At 42.6% G+C, this 16,220-nt stretch overlaps 1 protein-coding gene across 5 annotated transcripts in view; it reads left to right on the plus strand.

Moving 5' to 3' along the window:
- The window catches only part of LOC106590653 (collagen alpha-1(XI) chain), a 209,906-nt gene that overhangs the window by 34,229 nt on the left and 159,457 nt on the right, over positions 1 to 16,220 (plus strand). The window contains exons 5-8 of one of the 5 annotated variants that reach the window (XM_045710693.1): positions 2,322 to 2,447; positions 7,899 to 8,009; positions 9,342 to 9,452; positions 12,201 to 12,485. In XM_045710693.1, the coding sequence (XP_045566649.1) occupies positions 2,322 to 2,447; positions 7,899 to 8,009; positions 9,342 to 9,452; positions 12,201 to 12,485 (633 nt within the window). The remainder of the gene's footprint in view (positions 1 to 2,321; positions 2,448 to 7,898; positions 8,010 to 9,341; positions 9,453 to 12,200; positions 12,486 to 16,220) is intronic. The other 4 variants (XM_045710695.1, XM_045710694.1, XM_045710696.1 and 1 more) reach the window with 4 other exon arrangements.

Raw genomic sequence — 16,220 nt, forward strand, 5'->3', positions numbered from 1 at the left:
GGGCCTGTGGTTATAGTTAATCTCCAACCTGGGGCCTGTGGCTATAGTTAACTCTCCACCCTGGGGCCTGTGGTTATAGTTAACTCTCCACCCTGGGGCCTGTGGTTATAGTTAACTCTCCACCCTGGGGCCTGTGGTTATAGTTAACTCTCCAACCTGGGGCCTGTGGCTATAGTTAACTCTCCACCCTGGGGCCTGTGGCTATAGGGAGACCCATGAGGTGGCGCACAATTGGCCCAGCATCGTCGGGTTAGGGGAGGTTTTGGCCATCCGGGATGTCCTTGTCCCTTCATGCTCTAGCAACTCCTGTGGCGGGCGGGGCGCATGTAAGCTGACACGGTCGCCAGGTGTAAGTTGTTTCCTCTGACACATTGGTGCGGCTGGCTTCCGGTTTAAGCGAGCAGTGTGTCAAGAAGCAGTACAGCGCTTGGTAGAGTCGTGCTCTCGACCTTCGCCTCTCCCGAGTCCGTACAGGAAGTTGCAGCGATGGGACAAGACTGTAACTATCAATTGGATACCACAAAATTAGGGAGGGAAAAGGGGGTAAAAAATAAAAAGGTGCACCTGATTTCTCTCACATTGAGTACCGTCAAAGTATCCTGGAGTATACTAGCTCCTCCCACCTCAACCCGAAAACCCAAACTGTTTCAGAAGTCATAATCTCTACCCATACAAGTTGGATTTCATCCCCCATTTAGGAGCAGGTTTATTTGGTGTTCAGGAAGCAGGTTTAATTGGTGTTCAGGAGCAGGTTTAATTGGTGTTCAGGAAGCAGGTTTAATTGATTTTCAGGAAGCAGCTTTAATTGGTGTTCAGGAAGCAGGTTTAATTGATGTTAGGGAAGCAGGTTTAATTGATGTTCAGGAAGCAGGTTTAATTGATGTTCAGGAAGCAGGTTTAATTGATGTTCAGGAAGCAGGTTTATTTGGTGTTCAGGAAGCAGGTTTATTTGGTGTTCAGGAAACAGGTTTAATTGATGTTCAGGAAGCAGCTTTAATTGGTGTTCAGGAAGCAGGTTTCATTGATGTTCAGGAAGCAGGTTTAATTGATGTTCAGGAAGCAGGTTTAATTGATGTTCAGGAAGCAGGTTTAATTGGTGTTCAGGAAGCAGGTTTAATGAGATCTGCATTGCCTTTTGTTCTTATTTCCTGTCACAACAGTACAGTGCCTCGCAATCTCTGCTGACGTTTTTTTTAATCACAGTTTGATAAGATGATTGTCCTCCAGCTTGTTGTGCTGTAGATTGTCAATACTGCACATCCATCCATGCATCTTCCCGCTGCTCAGACAGCACACATGGATTACAGGTGTTTATTCTGTTTGTCTTCCTGATGGTACATGTTTGTTTGATTTCGCTGCCTGGCTTGGTAAACCCCAGTGCTAAGAATAATAATTTACCTACCCAGCCAGTGTCTAAACTTGATTTTTCTCTGTGTCCTGTGGATGTGTGTCCTGTGTATAAATGTCCTGTGGGTAAATGTGATATGGATGTGTGCCCTGTGGGTGAGTGTGATATGGATGTGTGCCCTGTGGGTGAGTGTCCTGTGGGTGAGTCTCCTGTGGGTGAGTGTCCTGTGGGTGAGTGTTATGTGGGTGATTGTCCTGTGGGTGATTGTCCTGTTGGTGAGTGTCCTGTGGATGAATGTGATATGGATGTGTGTCCTGTGGATGAGTGTCCTGTGGATGAATGTCCTGTGGGTGAGTGTCCTGTGGGTGAGTGTTATGTGGGTGATTGTCCTGTGGGTGATTGTCCTGTGGGTGAGTATCCTGTGGATGAATGTCCTGTGGGTGAGTGTCCTGTGGGTGAGTGTCCTGTGGGTGAGTGTCCTGTGGGTGAGTGTCCTGTGGGTGAGTGTCCTGTGGGTCAATGTCCTGTGGGTGAGTGTCCTGTGGGTGAGTGTCCTGTGGGTGAGTGTCCTGTGGTGATGTGTCAAGCTGTTTAATGAGTAGACTAGAATCACATTCCCTTTCCCTTACAACCACTGCCAGCCTGAGAACTCTGAGACTAAAACGCTGTACCTCTTTTAGAGGCTGATGGGATTACATGTTATCTGACGTATGGATTTGATATTCTGTCTATCTTCTTCCTGCTATGACCTCATTTCCTGTGAATATGATGTGATGATAGTTCATTTTTGCTTTAGTACAGAGATCAAAATTCATCAAATTTGTGAGTAAAGTTAAACATGTTATTTTACCTTTTTAATGTTGATATTTGATTTGAACTACGGTACATACAATATCATACTGTATCTATCTGCTAACTCTTACCTATAAGAAGAGTTAGAGATAACTAATCCTTCTTCCTTTCCTTTCCGCAGGGTGACATCCAGCAGCTGCTGATTGTGGCCGATCCTAAAGCAGCTTATGACTACTGTGAACACTACAGCCCCGACTGTGAAACTCCCCACGGCCACTCCTTACAGGCCCAGCAGCCTGAAGACCAGGTCAGTATTCTGAGGGCCAGAGGGCCACAGGGCTCTGGATGGTGGGACCAACTGTCCCCTCAGTGTAAGTGAGTGGACCAAGACCCATTCTGGCAGTGCCAGCTCTTGAGGGTTAGAGGGAGGTGTGTCTTATTACATCATTAGAGAGAGGTGTGTCTTATTACATCATTAGAGAGAGGTGTGTCTTAGAACATCATTAGAGGGAGGTGTATCTTATTACATCATTAGAGAGAGGTGTGTCTTATTACATCATTAGAGGGAGGTGTGTCTTATTACATCATTAGAGGGAGGTGTGTCTTATTACGTCATTAGAGGGAGGTGTGTCTTATTACATCATTAGAGGGAGGTGTGTCTTAGAACATCATTAGAGGGAGGTGTGTCTTATTACATCATTGGAGGGAGGTGTGTCTTAGAACATCATTAGAGGGAGGTGTGTCTTATTACATCATTAGAGGGAGGTGTGTCTTAGAACATCATTAGAGAGAGGTGTGTCTTAGAACATCATTAGAGGGAGGTGTGTCTTATTACATCATTAGAGTGAGGTGTGTCTTATTACATCATTAGAGAGGTGTGTCTTATTACATCATTAGAGGGAGGTGTGTCTTATTACATCATTGGAGGGAGGTGTGTCTTATTACATCATTAGAGGGAGGTGTGTCTTATTACATCATTAGAGGGAGGTGTGTCTTAGAACATCATTAGATGTATTTCTATGGTGTTTACTACCTTTAACATTAGTAGAAGAAGAAGTATGGTCAATGGAGTCTCGTTGCTCCTGTTGGTCATCCAGTAACTCAGTAAGACTTCTAATGATCTCTTCAGAACACTCTTTAGGTATTTACTCTTCCATTTTCTTCTCTTTTTCTTTTGTTGCTTCCTAACGGAATTACGTCACAGCAGAAATTCTTTATATTCCAGGCTGTGGCCAATTTGGATGGAGTAGATCTCTTGTTCTGCTAATGCGTTTCAAAGATCCACCAATAGAGTAGATCTCTTGTTCTGCTAATGCGTTTCACAGATCCACCAATAGAGTAGATCTCTTGTTCTGCTGATGCGTTTCAAAGATCCACCAATAGAGTAGATCTCTTGTTCTGCTGATGCATTTCACAGATCCACCAATAGAGTAGATCTCTTTTTCTGCTAATGCGTTTCACAGATCCACCAATAGAGTAGATCTCTTGTTCTGCTAATGTGTTTCACAGATCCACCAATAGAGTAGATCTCTTGTTCTGCTAATGCGTTTCACAGATCCACCAATAGAGTAGATCTCTTGTTCTGCTAATGCGTTTCACAGATCCACCAATAGAGTAGATCTCTTGTTCTGCTAATGCGTTTCACAGATCCACCAATAGAGTAGATCTCTTGTTCTGCTAATGTGTTTCACAGATCCACCAATAGAATAGATCTCTTGTTCTGCTAATGCATTTCACAGATCCACCAATGGAATAGATCTCTTGTTCTGCTAATGCGTTTCACAGATCCACCAATAGAATAGAAGCCAAACCGTACGCAGGGTTATGTTTCAGAATCATAACAAAACACGCAGCCAATCACGTGCCTAAGCACTGTTCTGTAAAGTCATACATGACATCTGTGTTTTCCACAGATTATACTGATAAATGTATACATCTAAGATATAAACTCAGCAAAAAAAGAAACGTCCTCTCACTGTCAACTGAGTTTATTTTCAGCAAACTTAACATGTATAAATATTTTTATGAACATAACAAGATTGAACAACTGAGACATAAACTGAACAAGTTCCACAGACAGAAATTGAATAATGTGTCAATGTATCAAAATCAATAGTAACAGTCAGTATCTGGTGTGGCCACCAGCTGCATTTGGTACTGCAGTGCATCTCCTCCTCATGGACTGCACCAGGTTTGCCAGTTCTTGCTGTGAGATGTTACCCCGCTCTTCCACCAAGGCACCTGCAAGTTCCCGGATATTTCTGGGGGGATTGGCCCTAGGCCTCACCCTCCGATCCAACAGGTCCCAGACGTGCTCATTGTGATTGAGATCCGGGCTCTTCGCTGGCCATGGCAGAACACTGACATTCCTGTCTTGCATGAAATCACGCACAGAAAGAGCGATGTGGCTGGTGGCATTGTCATGTCAGGATGAGCCTGCAGGAGGGGTACCACATGAGGGAGGAGGATGTCTTCCAGCGTTGAGATTGCCTGTAATGAAAACATGCTCAGTCCGATGATGCTATGACACACCACCCCAGACCATGACGGACCCTCCACTTTCAAATCGATCCCGCTCCAGAGTACAGGCCTCGGTGTAACGCTCATTCCTTCGACGATAAACACGAATCCGACCATCACCCCTGGTGAGACAAAACCGCGACTCGTCAGAGAAGAGCACTTTTTGCCAGTCCTGTCTGGTCCAGCGATGGTGGATTTGTGCCCCTAGGCGACGTTGTTGCCGGTGATGTCTGGTGAGGACCTGCCTTACAACAGGCCTGCAAGCCCTCAGTCCACCCTCTCTCAGCCTATTGCGGACAGTCTGAGCGCTGATGGAGAGATTGTGCGTTCCTGGTATAACTCGGGCAGTTGTTGTTGCCATCCTGTACCTGTCCCGTAGGTGTGATGTTCGGATGTACCGATCCTGTTCAGGTGTTGTTACACGTGGTCTGCCACTGCGAGGACGATCAGCTTTCCGTCCTGTCTCCCTGTAGCGCTGTCTTAGGCATCTCACAGTACGGACATTGCAATTTATTGCCCTGGCCACATCTGCAGTCCTCATGCCTCCTTGCAGCATGCCTAAGGCACGTTCATGCAGATGAGCAGGGAACCTGGGCATCTTTCTTTTGGTGTTTTTCAGAGTCAGTAGAAAGGCCTCTTTAGTGTCCTAAGTTTTCATAACTATGACCTTAATTGCCTACCGTCTGTAAACTGTTAGTGTCTTAACGACCGTTCCACAGGAGCATGTTCATTAATTGTTTATGGTTCATTGAACAAGCATGGGAAACAGTGTTTAAACCGTTTACAGTGAATATCTGTGAAGTTATTTGGATTTTTACAAATAATCTTTGAAAGACAGGGTCCTGAAAAAGGGACATTTCTTTTTTTGCTGAGTTTAGTGTGATGTGGCAACAAAATGCACTACATCATTCTTATCATAAAAGCAGCAGGTTTTTCCGTTATTATGACTTATTTATACACCCATTAAAACAGAACAACACCTATTAAAACAAAAATACACCCATTATTAAAACACTGTAAACCCACAACTGAACAATAGCTTAGACCACAAGAGGGCAGACACCTCTAACAGTTTACTGTAGATAGATATTAATGTATCCTGGAGGAGAGAGACCTCTAACAGTCTACTGTAGATATATATATATATATATATATATATATATAGATATTCATGTATCCTGGAGGAGAGAGACCTCTAACAGTCTACTGTAGATATATATATATATATAGATATATATAGATATATAGATATAGATATATATATATAGATATATAGATATATATATATATATAGATATTAATGTATCCTGGAGGAGAGAGACCTCTAACAGTCTACTGTAGATATATATATATATATAGATATATATAGATATATAGATATAGATATATATATATATAGATATATATATAGATAGATAGATAGATATTAATGTATCCTGGAGGAGAGAGGCCTCTAACACTCTACTGTAGATATATATTAATGCCCCCACTCTCCTGGAAGCTCCAGTCCTTACCCAGAGTGCCTTGGTGCCTTGCCAGAGCAGTGTCATGATGTAAATCTGCTGAGTTGCCTGGATGAGATCCTCTCTCTCTCTCTTTCTCTCTCTCGCTCTCAATTCAATTTCAATTCAATGTTCAATTTAAGGGGCTTTATTGGCATGGGAAACTTATGTTTACATTCTTTCTTTCTCTCTTTCTTTCTTTCTTTCTTTCTTTCTTTCTTTCTTTCTTTCTTTCTTTCTTTCTTTCTTTCTTTCTTTCTTCTTTCTCTTTCTCTCTCTCTCTCTCTCTCTCTCTCTCTCTCTCTCTCTGGGCCCATGGAAAACATCTCCTTAGTCCCATTATCAGCTCAGCAGCTGGACTGGGTCTAACATTGATTAATCTCTGAAGGATGAAATGCTTTTAACCCATATCAAACAGTCAAGTTAAACCTCTCTGACTGTTTGGTATACAAAGTTAACAATGAGTTTGATCAGATAATGTGAAATATACATTCGGGTACACAGTTTTCTCTACAATTTATATTGCATAGATCATCATTGAATAGTCACTTAAACATCTGGATGGAATTGTACTGCTACCATTCATAGTAAATCCTCTTTCCACTGCCGACTTCCTCTGAGTCATAAGAAAGTGTTTTATTCAGTTCACTGGGGATGGTGTTAATGAGAGTCAGCCAGTCACACGTACACCTCCACAGTGTAACCACATATAAAAAACATATAAACCACATATAAACCACATATAAACAACAGGGAAAGAAAGGGAAAGCAAATCCAGCAGGAAGGTACACATTCAGTAAGTCAGTCATTCATCTAGTCTGCTTCAGATGTAAGTGCTGTAGGATATAAATCAAACCCATAGCTATGAGAGACAAGTTCCACTACCAACCCCTCTGCTTTACTACACGCAGCTGGTACTTCTCATAACTTTCCCTGATGTACAGCTCAGCTTTGTATTAGCTTTTAAAGCACCTCCACCTGTTTATAAAACTGCAGCTCTACATGGACTCTATTAGTGCTGGTCTTAGTATTTATGTTCATGTTTAGTGTTAGCCGTCCATTTAAAGATGAATGGCCAACTGAGGCTTAACCCTAACTTTGCTTTGTAGATGTGTTGTTGTTTAAAGGTAGACTCAGCGATATCACATAGATGCAGAAAGTAAACAGCATAGTGGGTCAGTTTCCGCGACAACGAAGAGCGTTGAAGCACGAAGCTCAATTTCTTTACTGTTTTTGGTCCCCTGGCTATCAGGCTGTAACAGTGTGAAGAGAACCCATGCACCTTACATCTCGGCTCATCTCAATATCTCCGGTGCTGTTCGTGGCAACGTCATTTCACTGAGTCTACGTTTAAGAGCTAGCTATCACTGATTAATGATATTCCTATAATAAGAAAGTATTGTCATGTACTGTGCAGCTACACATCAGTTTTATAAACAAGCGTTAGCTATGCATTTCCGTTGGCAGTCAAGCTACACAGCATATCGTTGGAGACAATACTTTGATGACTTATACAATATGACATTCTAATTACATTGTACAATATTATTCATCTTTTTTATTGGATAATGCAATCTAATGAGTGTAATTTTCAGACAGGTTTTAATTCATAATATGTACAGTACAGACATGTTATGTTTATATCACCTTTATTTTTGCTGAGAAAATGAGTTCTCTGTTATGCTAATGCTAACGCTAACATGCTAACGCTAACATTTCTCCCTCTCCCCCTCCAGTACACTACTACTGATGACTTAGATTACAGTCAGTTTTATGCTTACTCTGAAGTAGAAGGAGAGACAGAGACTGTTCCAACAGACGAGTATGAGGCGGGTAGTGACCCACAGGTAAACAAAACACTGAAGAAAGATGCTTGTTTTGTCCCGTGGTGTCTTACTGTACCCTTTGTGCCGTCCCTCCCTTTCCCAACTTTTTGTGGTCTACCGTTTACTGTATGTCTTGATATGTCAATCAAACTTGTATCCTTACTGTAGCTACAAGGCCCGCCCTCTGCTCTCACGCGTGGCGAATGCCAGCTTTGATTGGTTTGTCTTATGTTCAGGTTTGTGTCTCAGGTTGAAAACAATTTCTGGCGTTGCTGTTTACTTTCAACCCCACCATTCCTCTGATAAAATCAAATCAAATACATGTTTATAGGTCACATACACATGGTTAGCAGATGTTAATGTGAGTGTAGCGAAATGCTTGTGCTTCTAGTTCCGACCATGCAATAATATCTAACAAGTAATCTAACAATTTCACAACAACTACCTTTTACACACAAGTGTAAAGGAATGACTAAGAATATGTACATAAAAATATATGAATGAGTGATGGAATAGAACGGCAAAGGCAAGATGCAGTAGATGGTATAGAGTACAGTATATACATATGAGATGAGTAATGTAGTGTATGTAAACATTATATAAAGTGGCATTGTTTTAAAGTGGCTGGTGATACATTTATTACATCCATTTTTTAATTATTAAAGTGGCTGGAGTTGAGTCAGTATGTTGGCAGCAGCCACTCAATGTTAGTGATGGCTGTTTAACAGTCTGATGGCCTTGAGATAGAAGCTGTTTTTCAGTCTCTCGGTCCCTGCTTTGATGCACCTGTACTGACCTGGCCTTCTGGATGATAACGGGGTGAACAGGCAGTGGCTCGGGTGGTTGTTGTCCTTGATGATCTTTTTGGCCTTCTCAGTGTTGTTATGTGTTGTCTTGGTCTTCTATCACTATAACCTTTTTCCAGAGAAAGAAATCTAGTGTCTACATGAAAAAGAAGAGGACCCGAAAGTCCCTTAAGGCTAAGCTCCTAAAGTTCCTGGCCTCTATAAAGCCAGCAGCTAAAAAGTTAGCGGTCGCTAAGAAGAAGACACAGTTGAATGGCTATTAAGCTGCCGCGCTGGAACTACACCGACGTAGAGTATTAGGGGTAACGGTACCAGTAAAAAAAAAAAAACATCAGATCGCATCCAGATCTTTCCTCTGACATTTTCTGGATGGAAATCTGTGATGCTAGACTGGAAGCTATACCTAACCTCCACCTTCCTACCTGTCTCTCTCTCTACACAGCAGAGTTGGAGCCAGCTGGACATGCCTTATGTTATGCTCCTTCTGTGTTAACCCGCTTCTCTGTTCTTCTCCTTCTTTCCTGTTTCCGATGCGACACAACTTCAGCTAAACAATGTAGACGGAGAATACACTGACTATACTGACAGTGAGCTTGACTACGGAACTGTAGAGGGTACTCAGACTCAGTCTCCCATTGCCACCAGTGGACCGAACAAGGTAACTTTTAGATTTTCATATTTTGTTTTTTATTTACTTATTATTATAAGAAAGAAAGTGCAGTATTTGGAAAGTGAAAGAGACGAGGAAGACCTATGAGCTAAAGAAGAATCTGGCATGAAATGACAAAGACAAAATAATTCAAAAGCAATTGTTCTGTTTTGAACTTGAGGTTTTCTATTGACAATGGCAGAACTGTTGGACAGAGAAGATTAAACATCAGAAACAATATGTCATGCATCATTTTATTCAATCCACCTCAATACAATTCACTGACATGTAAGGACATTTAGTCTCAGTGGATTGCCATGCAAATAATGTGTAGCTTTCTGTTGTTTAATTCAATTTTGAATAAGGTTGCAGTTTCACAAGTATCAAATAAACATGTATGTGCATTACACTTCATCAACAGTCTACGTAGAAGGTACTGATATATTGTTGGATCATTTTAGTACATTGAAATAATAATAGAATGGTTATCTGTCTTCCTCGGTAAGGTTTTATATATTAGATGGTAATGGTATTAGAATGGTATTAGAATGGTATTACAGGCAGGGTATTTCTAGATTGAGCAATTAGATGGTAATGCTATTATAATGGTATTAGAATGGTATTATAATGGTATTACAGGCAGGGTATTTCTAGATTGAGCAATTAGATGGTAATGCTATTATAATGGTATTATAATGGTATTACAGGCAGGGTATTTATAGATTGAGCAATTAGATGGTAATGGTATTATAATGGTATTATAATGGTATTACAGGCAGGGTATTTATAGATTGAGCAATTAGATGGTAATGGTATTATAATGGTATTATAATGCTATTACAGGCAGAGTATTTATAGATTGAGCAATTAGATGGTAATGGTATTATAATGGTATTATAATGGTATAACAGACAGAGTATTTTGGCCATTTAAGTTGTTCTGGTATACTCATACGCAATAATAACTTTTTCTGAAATGAACTTGGTCACAACTGAAAAGAAAAATAAGCTAGGAATATATTTCACGGTTGTTTTCGATTAGAAAAGACATTTGTCTTTAGTCTGTATGGTTTCAAGATTTTGCTATTGGCATTTTTGTAATAGGAACCACACAGTGTTTAAGTGAAGTGATGTGTCTTCCAGTGTAGAGGCCCAACTCACTGTTTCACAGGATAAACAACAGTAAAGTTTGTGTTTAGAGGGCATCTTAAACCAAACTAATATCAAATCAAATCTTCAAAGTCACTTCATGGACATGCTCATTTTACTTGTAATAGTTGTGTGTATTTTTCTGTATGAGTTTAATGGTACGTAGGTGAAACTATTTGATTTGCAGCCTTATCCATGATTGACAGTATTCAGTGTCCAATCATAAACGGGCAAAGTTCTCATTGTGGAGAACCAAGTCCCTCCTCTTACCCGTCAGGTTTCTGCTGAGTTAAACGTGGGGTTTGTGGTTCTGTCTCCAGTGAGATATGGTGTCACAGCAAATCAGCCCTTTTCGGCCGTAGATGGCCGGCCCGCTGCAGACCTTTTGATTAGTAGTTCTTCTCCCAATCGCTCCAATAGAACTATGATCAACCAATCAGAGACATCTTCACAGCTGATTATGATAATTGTTGCATTGTGTTACTGCAGTAGCAATGTGTTCCAAATGGATGTGATTTCACTGGGTTATTTGGCCCTCGATAGCATATATTATCTCAATTGACCATAAAGAAGAGCGCGGGGGGGTGTAAATTGGACCTCCCTGGGTTGTGTTACCCCGCTTTACCCTACAGACTATGTGCTGTGCTCAGATACCTGTGTCGTGACATCCATTTTGGTTGCATCCAAATTCTAAATCCACAACGATCACTCTTCTAAAATGGCAGAGTAATGACAGTGCTGTGTGTGATTGGTTGTTGTAGAACTGTGCAAAATGCAGAGTGTGTCATAAATACTACAGTCACACCGTAATCAATATTTGGTATCTATCCAAACCAACTAGGAATTTGAACATCAAATTCCTTGTACACATACGTATGTGTGTACTTTGTATTTTTGCACATTTCTATATTGTAGATTTACCATTTCATGAAAGATGCTTCTAGTGTCCTTCCAGACTTAGTTAATCTATTTCAGTCTTTCTGTTCATATATTGATATTCTGGCGGTACTGTGTTATGTTTGTGCAAAAAATACTGAAATAACCAAAAGTCTGTCAAACTGTCTTGATGTAAATATGATCATCAGAATTTATAATGCTTTTTTTTATGTCATCAAGGTAACACTTTATTTGCAATTTTTGTTGTTGTCATAGACCTGAAATAGACCTGAAATGAATACTGGACAAGGATACTATATGTAGTATAACACAGTTAGATAAACATTACACAGAGTCACAGACAATAGTTTACAGTTTGCTTCACTGTAAGAGACTAGTCTTCAACATAACGACATACAGACGTGCAGTACATGAAACAATAGCTATAATTACACACTCATGAAGTTATATCAATATGTCACCAACAAACAGATTTCCACTAAAGTAAATGGAACTTGAATAAGGTGTTACCACGTTGCCATAACCTTCACCATGTGTCACAATGCCGGATTTATTTTGACCTGGTAAGGCTAAAGCTGTATGACATTACATAGACAGTAGCCTGCTCTAGCTACCTAGGCCCCAACTGCTTGACTAACACCCCTGTTCCCTCCTTTGCTCATCCCTCCACCCGCCTCGTCCCGTCAACGCTCCCCTGTTTGGGTAACATAAGGCAGTGGAGGAGGAGATGGTTGCCGGTGACTACGTGGTCACTGGAGCCGCCCCACTGGGTCAGGAGCCCCTCGCCGCCCCCGAGGCTGGCCTGGACAGTGTGGGCCCCGGAGTGGACGAGTATGACATTAATGAGTATGACCTAGGGGGCGAGTTGGACAATAAGCAGTATGAGTACGGGGTGTATGATGAGAATGGCAATGAGCTACCCAACCCCACTGTTACCGTGGAAGAAGAGCTAGGGCTGGGGGTTCCCGCGGAAACGGAGGAACTCACCCAGACTGCCGTAAGTATGGCACCCCTCTCCTCCGAACTTAGAATGACCGAGGGGTGTGTGTATGAACCAGGGGTGTATGTCGTGGAGTCCCACCCTGGCTTACAGGCTCTCACCTCAGTTTGTGTCTTGTCTTGGCATGGGGAGTTTGTCTGTCTTGGCATGGGGAGTTTGTCTGTCTTGGCATGGGGAGTTTGTCTGTCTTGGGGAGTTTGTCTTGGCATAAGGTATAAGGAGATCATCAAGCCAAGGTTTTGTACAGGATCATTCCTCTGATGATGGGTGAGATTGTCAAGTAGAACCATCATTGGTGACTTTATGTTTTGAACTGGTGTTTCTCCCAGCTATGAACGAATGAGAAACCAGCGCTACATTCCTCTTATGTCTTTGTCTGTCATTGTCATGCTGTGTTTGTGGAGCCTGTCTTAGTTTGAAACATACACCTCACCTTCCCTGTCTGTGAATGTGTTTCTGTCTGCCTGCACTGTGTCTGACAGGCTGGGTTAGACATGTTAGGGTTTGGTGTGATTAGGAGAAGGACACTGTATGTCAGACTGGACAGGGAACAAATATGGAGGTCAGGCCTTAACACATACGTACACGTACACGTACACAGTAACACACACTCAGATCCAGCACAACTACAACTCTACGTCTCCTTGTCGTCACTTATTTTACCACCACCCAGCTTCATCCAATAACCACCTCCCAGCTTCATCCTATAACCACCACCCATCTCTATCCTATAACCACCACCCACCTCCATCCAATAACCACCACCCAGCTCCATCCTACAGTATAACCACCACCCAGCTCCATCCTACAGTATAACCACCACCCAGCTCCATCCTATAACCACCACCCAGCTCCATCCTATAACCACCACCCAGCTCCATCCTACAGTATAACCACCACCCATCTCCATCCTATAACCACCACCCATCTCCATCCTATAACCACCACCCTGCTCCATCCTATAACCACCACCGTGCTCCATCCTATAACCACCACCCTGCTCCATCCTATAACCACCACCCAGCTCCATCCTATAACCACCACCCTGCTCCATCCTACAGTATAACCACCACCCAGCTCCATCATATAACCACCTCCCAGCTCCATCCTATAACCACCACCCAGTTTCATCCTACAGTATAACCACCACCCAGCTCCATCCTATAACCACCACCCAGCTCCATCCTGTAACCACCACCCATCTCCATCCTACAGTATAACCACCACCCAGCTCCATCCTACAGTATAACCACCACCCATCTACATCCTATAACCACCACCCAGCTCCATCCTATAACCCCCACCCAGTTACATCCTATAACCACCACCCAGTTACATCCTATAACCACCACCCATCCCATCCTATAACCACCACCCAGCTCCATCCTGTAACCACCACCCAGCTCCATCCTACAGTATAACCACCACCCAGCTCCATCCTGTAACCACCACCCAGCTCCATCCTGTAACCACCACCCAGCTCCATCCGATAACCACCACCCAGTTTCATCCTACAGTATAACCACCACCAAGCTCCATCCTGTAACCACCACCCAGCTCCATCCTGTAACCACCACCCAGCTTCATCCTATAACCACCACCTAGCTCCATCCTGTAACCACCACCCAGCTCCATCCTGTAACCACCACCCAGCTCCATCCTATAACCACCACCCAGCTCCATTCTATAACACCACCCAGCTCCATCCTGTAACCACCACCCAGCTCCATCCGATAACCACCACCCAGTTTCATCCTAGAACCACCACCCAGTTTCATCCTATAACCACCACCCAGTTTCATCCTACAGTATAACCACCACCCAGTTTCATCCTACAGTATAACCACCACCCAGCTCCATCCTGTAACCACCACCCAGCTCCATCCTATAACCCCCACCCAGTTTCATCCTAGAACCACCACCCAGTTTCATCCTATAACCACCACCCAGTTTCATCCTACACACACGCACACACGCGCGCGCACACACACACACACACACACACACACACACACACACACACACACACACACACACACACACACACACACACACACACACACACACACACACACACACACACATAGGAAGATATGATTTATCTTTTACTCTCACCTACTCTCTCAGCTGACACACACCCTGCTTGAATCCTACTGCGTTCACCAGCACACACCCTGCTTGAATCCTACTGCATTCACCATCACACACCCTGCTTGAATCCTACTGCATTCACCAGCACACACCCTGCTTGAATCCTACTGCGTTCACCAGCACACACCCTGCTTGAATCCTACTGCATTCACCAGCACACACCCTGCTTGAATCCTACTGCGTTCACCAGCACACACCCTGCTTGAATCCTACTGCGTTCACCAGCACACACCCTGCTTGAATCCTACTGCGTTCACCAGCACACACCCAGTACAGAGACTGGCTTTTTTAGCAGTATGTGTGACATTGTAGAATCCACCGCCCAAACAACCAATCACAAAAATAAATAAACATGGAAGATGGTGAACTGTGTCACCTCCTCTCCATTTTACTGTCTTCCATTTTTAGCTTTGTCTGTTTCAATGTCTTCTAGACAGAACATCATACCCTGCATGGCCGTAAGTGTCTCAGACTGTCAGGCCTAAGCTCTCACGATGGCAGGAGTCTTCTGCTCTCTCTGATTGTTTCCATGAGAAGACTCCACCGCCTCGTTCCCATGTCTGTCTGTCTGCCTGAGTGTCTCTCTGGATTTCTCCCTCGTTCTCTCTGTCGCTCTCCCTCCGACTAGTGAGGGCTAAACTCATATCACACTCAATTCAGCTGGAGTAAGTTTACCATTGAACTCAAGGAATCGTGGATTTGTAGATATACAAAGAAACACCAGAGAGCTCCCAAGACCTTGACCAATATTGGTTAAAACCTCTCTGGGGTAGCTGGGACGCTAGCGTCCCACCTGCGGGACACACTATTCAACAGCCAGTGAAATAACAGAGCGCCAAAATCAAAACAACAAAAATCTCATAATTAAAATTTCTCACACATACAAGTATTATACACCATTTTAAAGATAAGATTCTCGTTAATCCAACCACATTGTCCGATTTCAAAAAGACTTTACGGCGAAAACATAACATTAGATTATGTTAGGACATCAACTTCACAAGAAAAAACACACAGCCATTTTCCAAGCAAGGAGAGGCGTCACAAAAACCAGAAATACAGCTAAAATTAATCACTAACCTTTGACGATCTTCATCAGATGACAATCCCAGGACTCAATGTTACACAATACATGTATGTTTTGTTCGATAAAGTTCATATTTATATCCAAAAACCCCATTTTACATTGGCGCGTGATGTTCAGAAAATGTATTGCCTCCCAAAACTTCCGGTGAATGAGCACATCAATTTACAAAAATACTCATCATAAACGTTGATAAACTTTACAACAGTTATTGAAAGAATTATAGATACACTTCTCCTTAATGCAACCGCTGTGTCAGATTTCAAAATAGCTTTACGGCGAAAGCATATTGTTCAATATTCTGAGTACAGAGCTCAGCCATCAAAGCAAGCTATACAGTTACCCGCCAAGTTCTGTAGAGTGTTTTCTATCCAAATCTACTAATAATATGCATATCCTACCTTCTGGGTCTGGGTAGCAGGCAGTTTACTACGGGCACACTTTTCACCCGGACGTCAAAATACTGCCCCCTACCCTAGAGAGGTTTTAAACTATGT

This window comes from Salmo salar, chromosome ssa29 (assembly GCF_905237065.1).
Source record: "Salmo salar chromosome ssa29, Ssal_v3.1, whole genome shotgun sequence".
In the NCBI taxonomy this organism is placed as follows: Eukaryota; Metazoa; Chordata; class Actinopteri; order Salmoniformes; family Salmonidae; genus Salmo; species Salmo salar.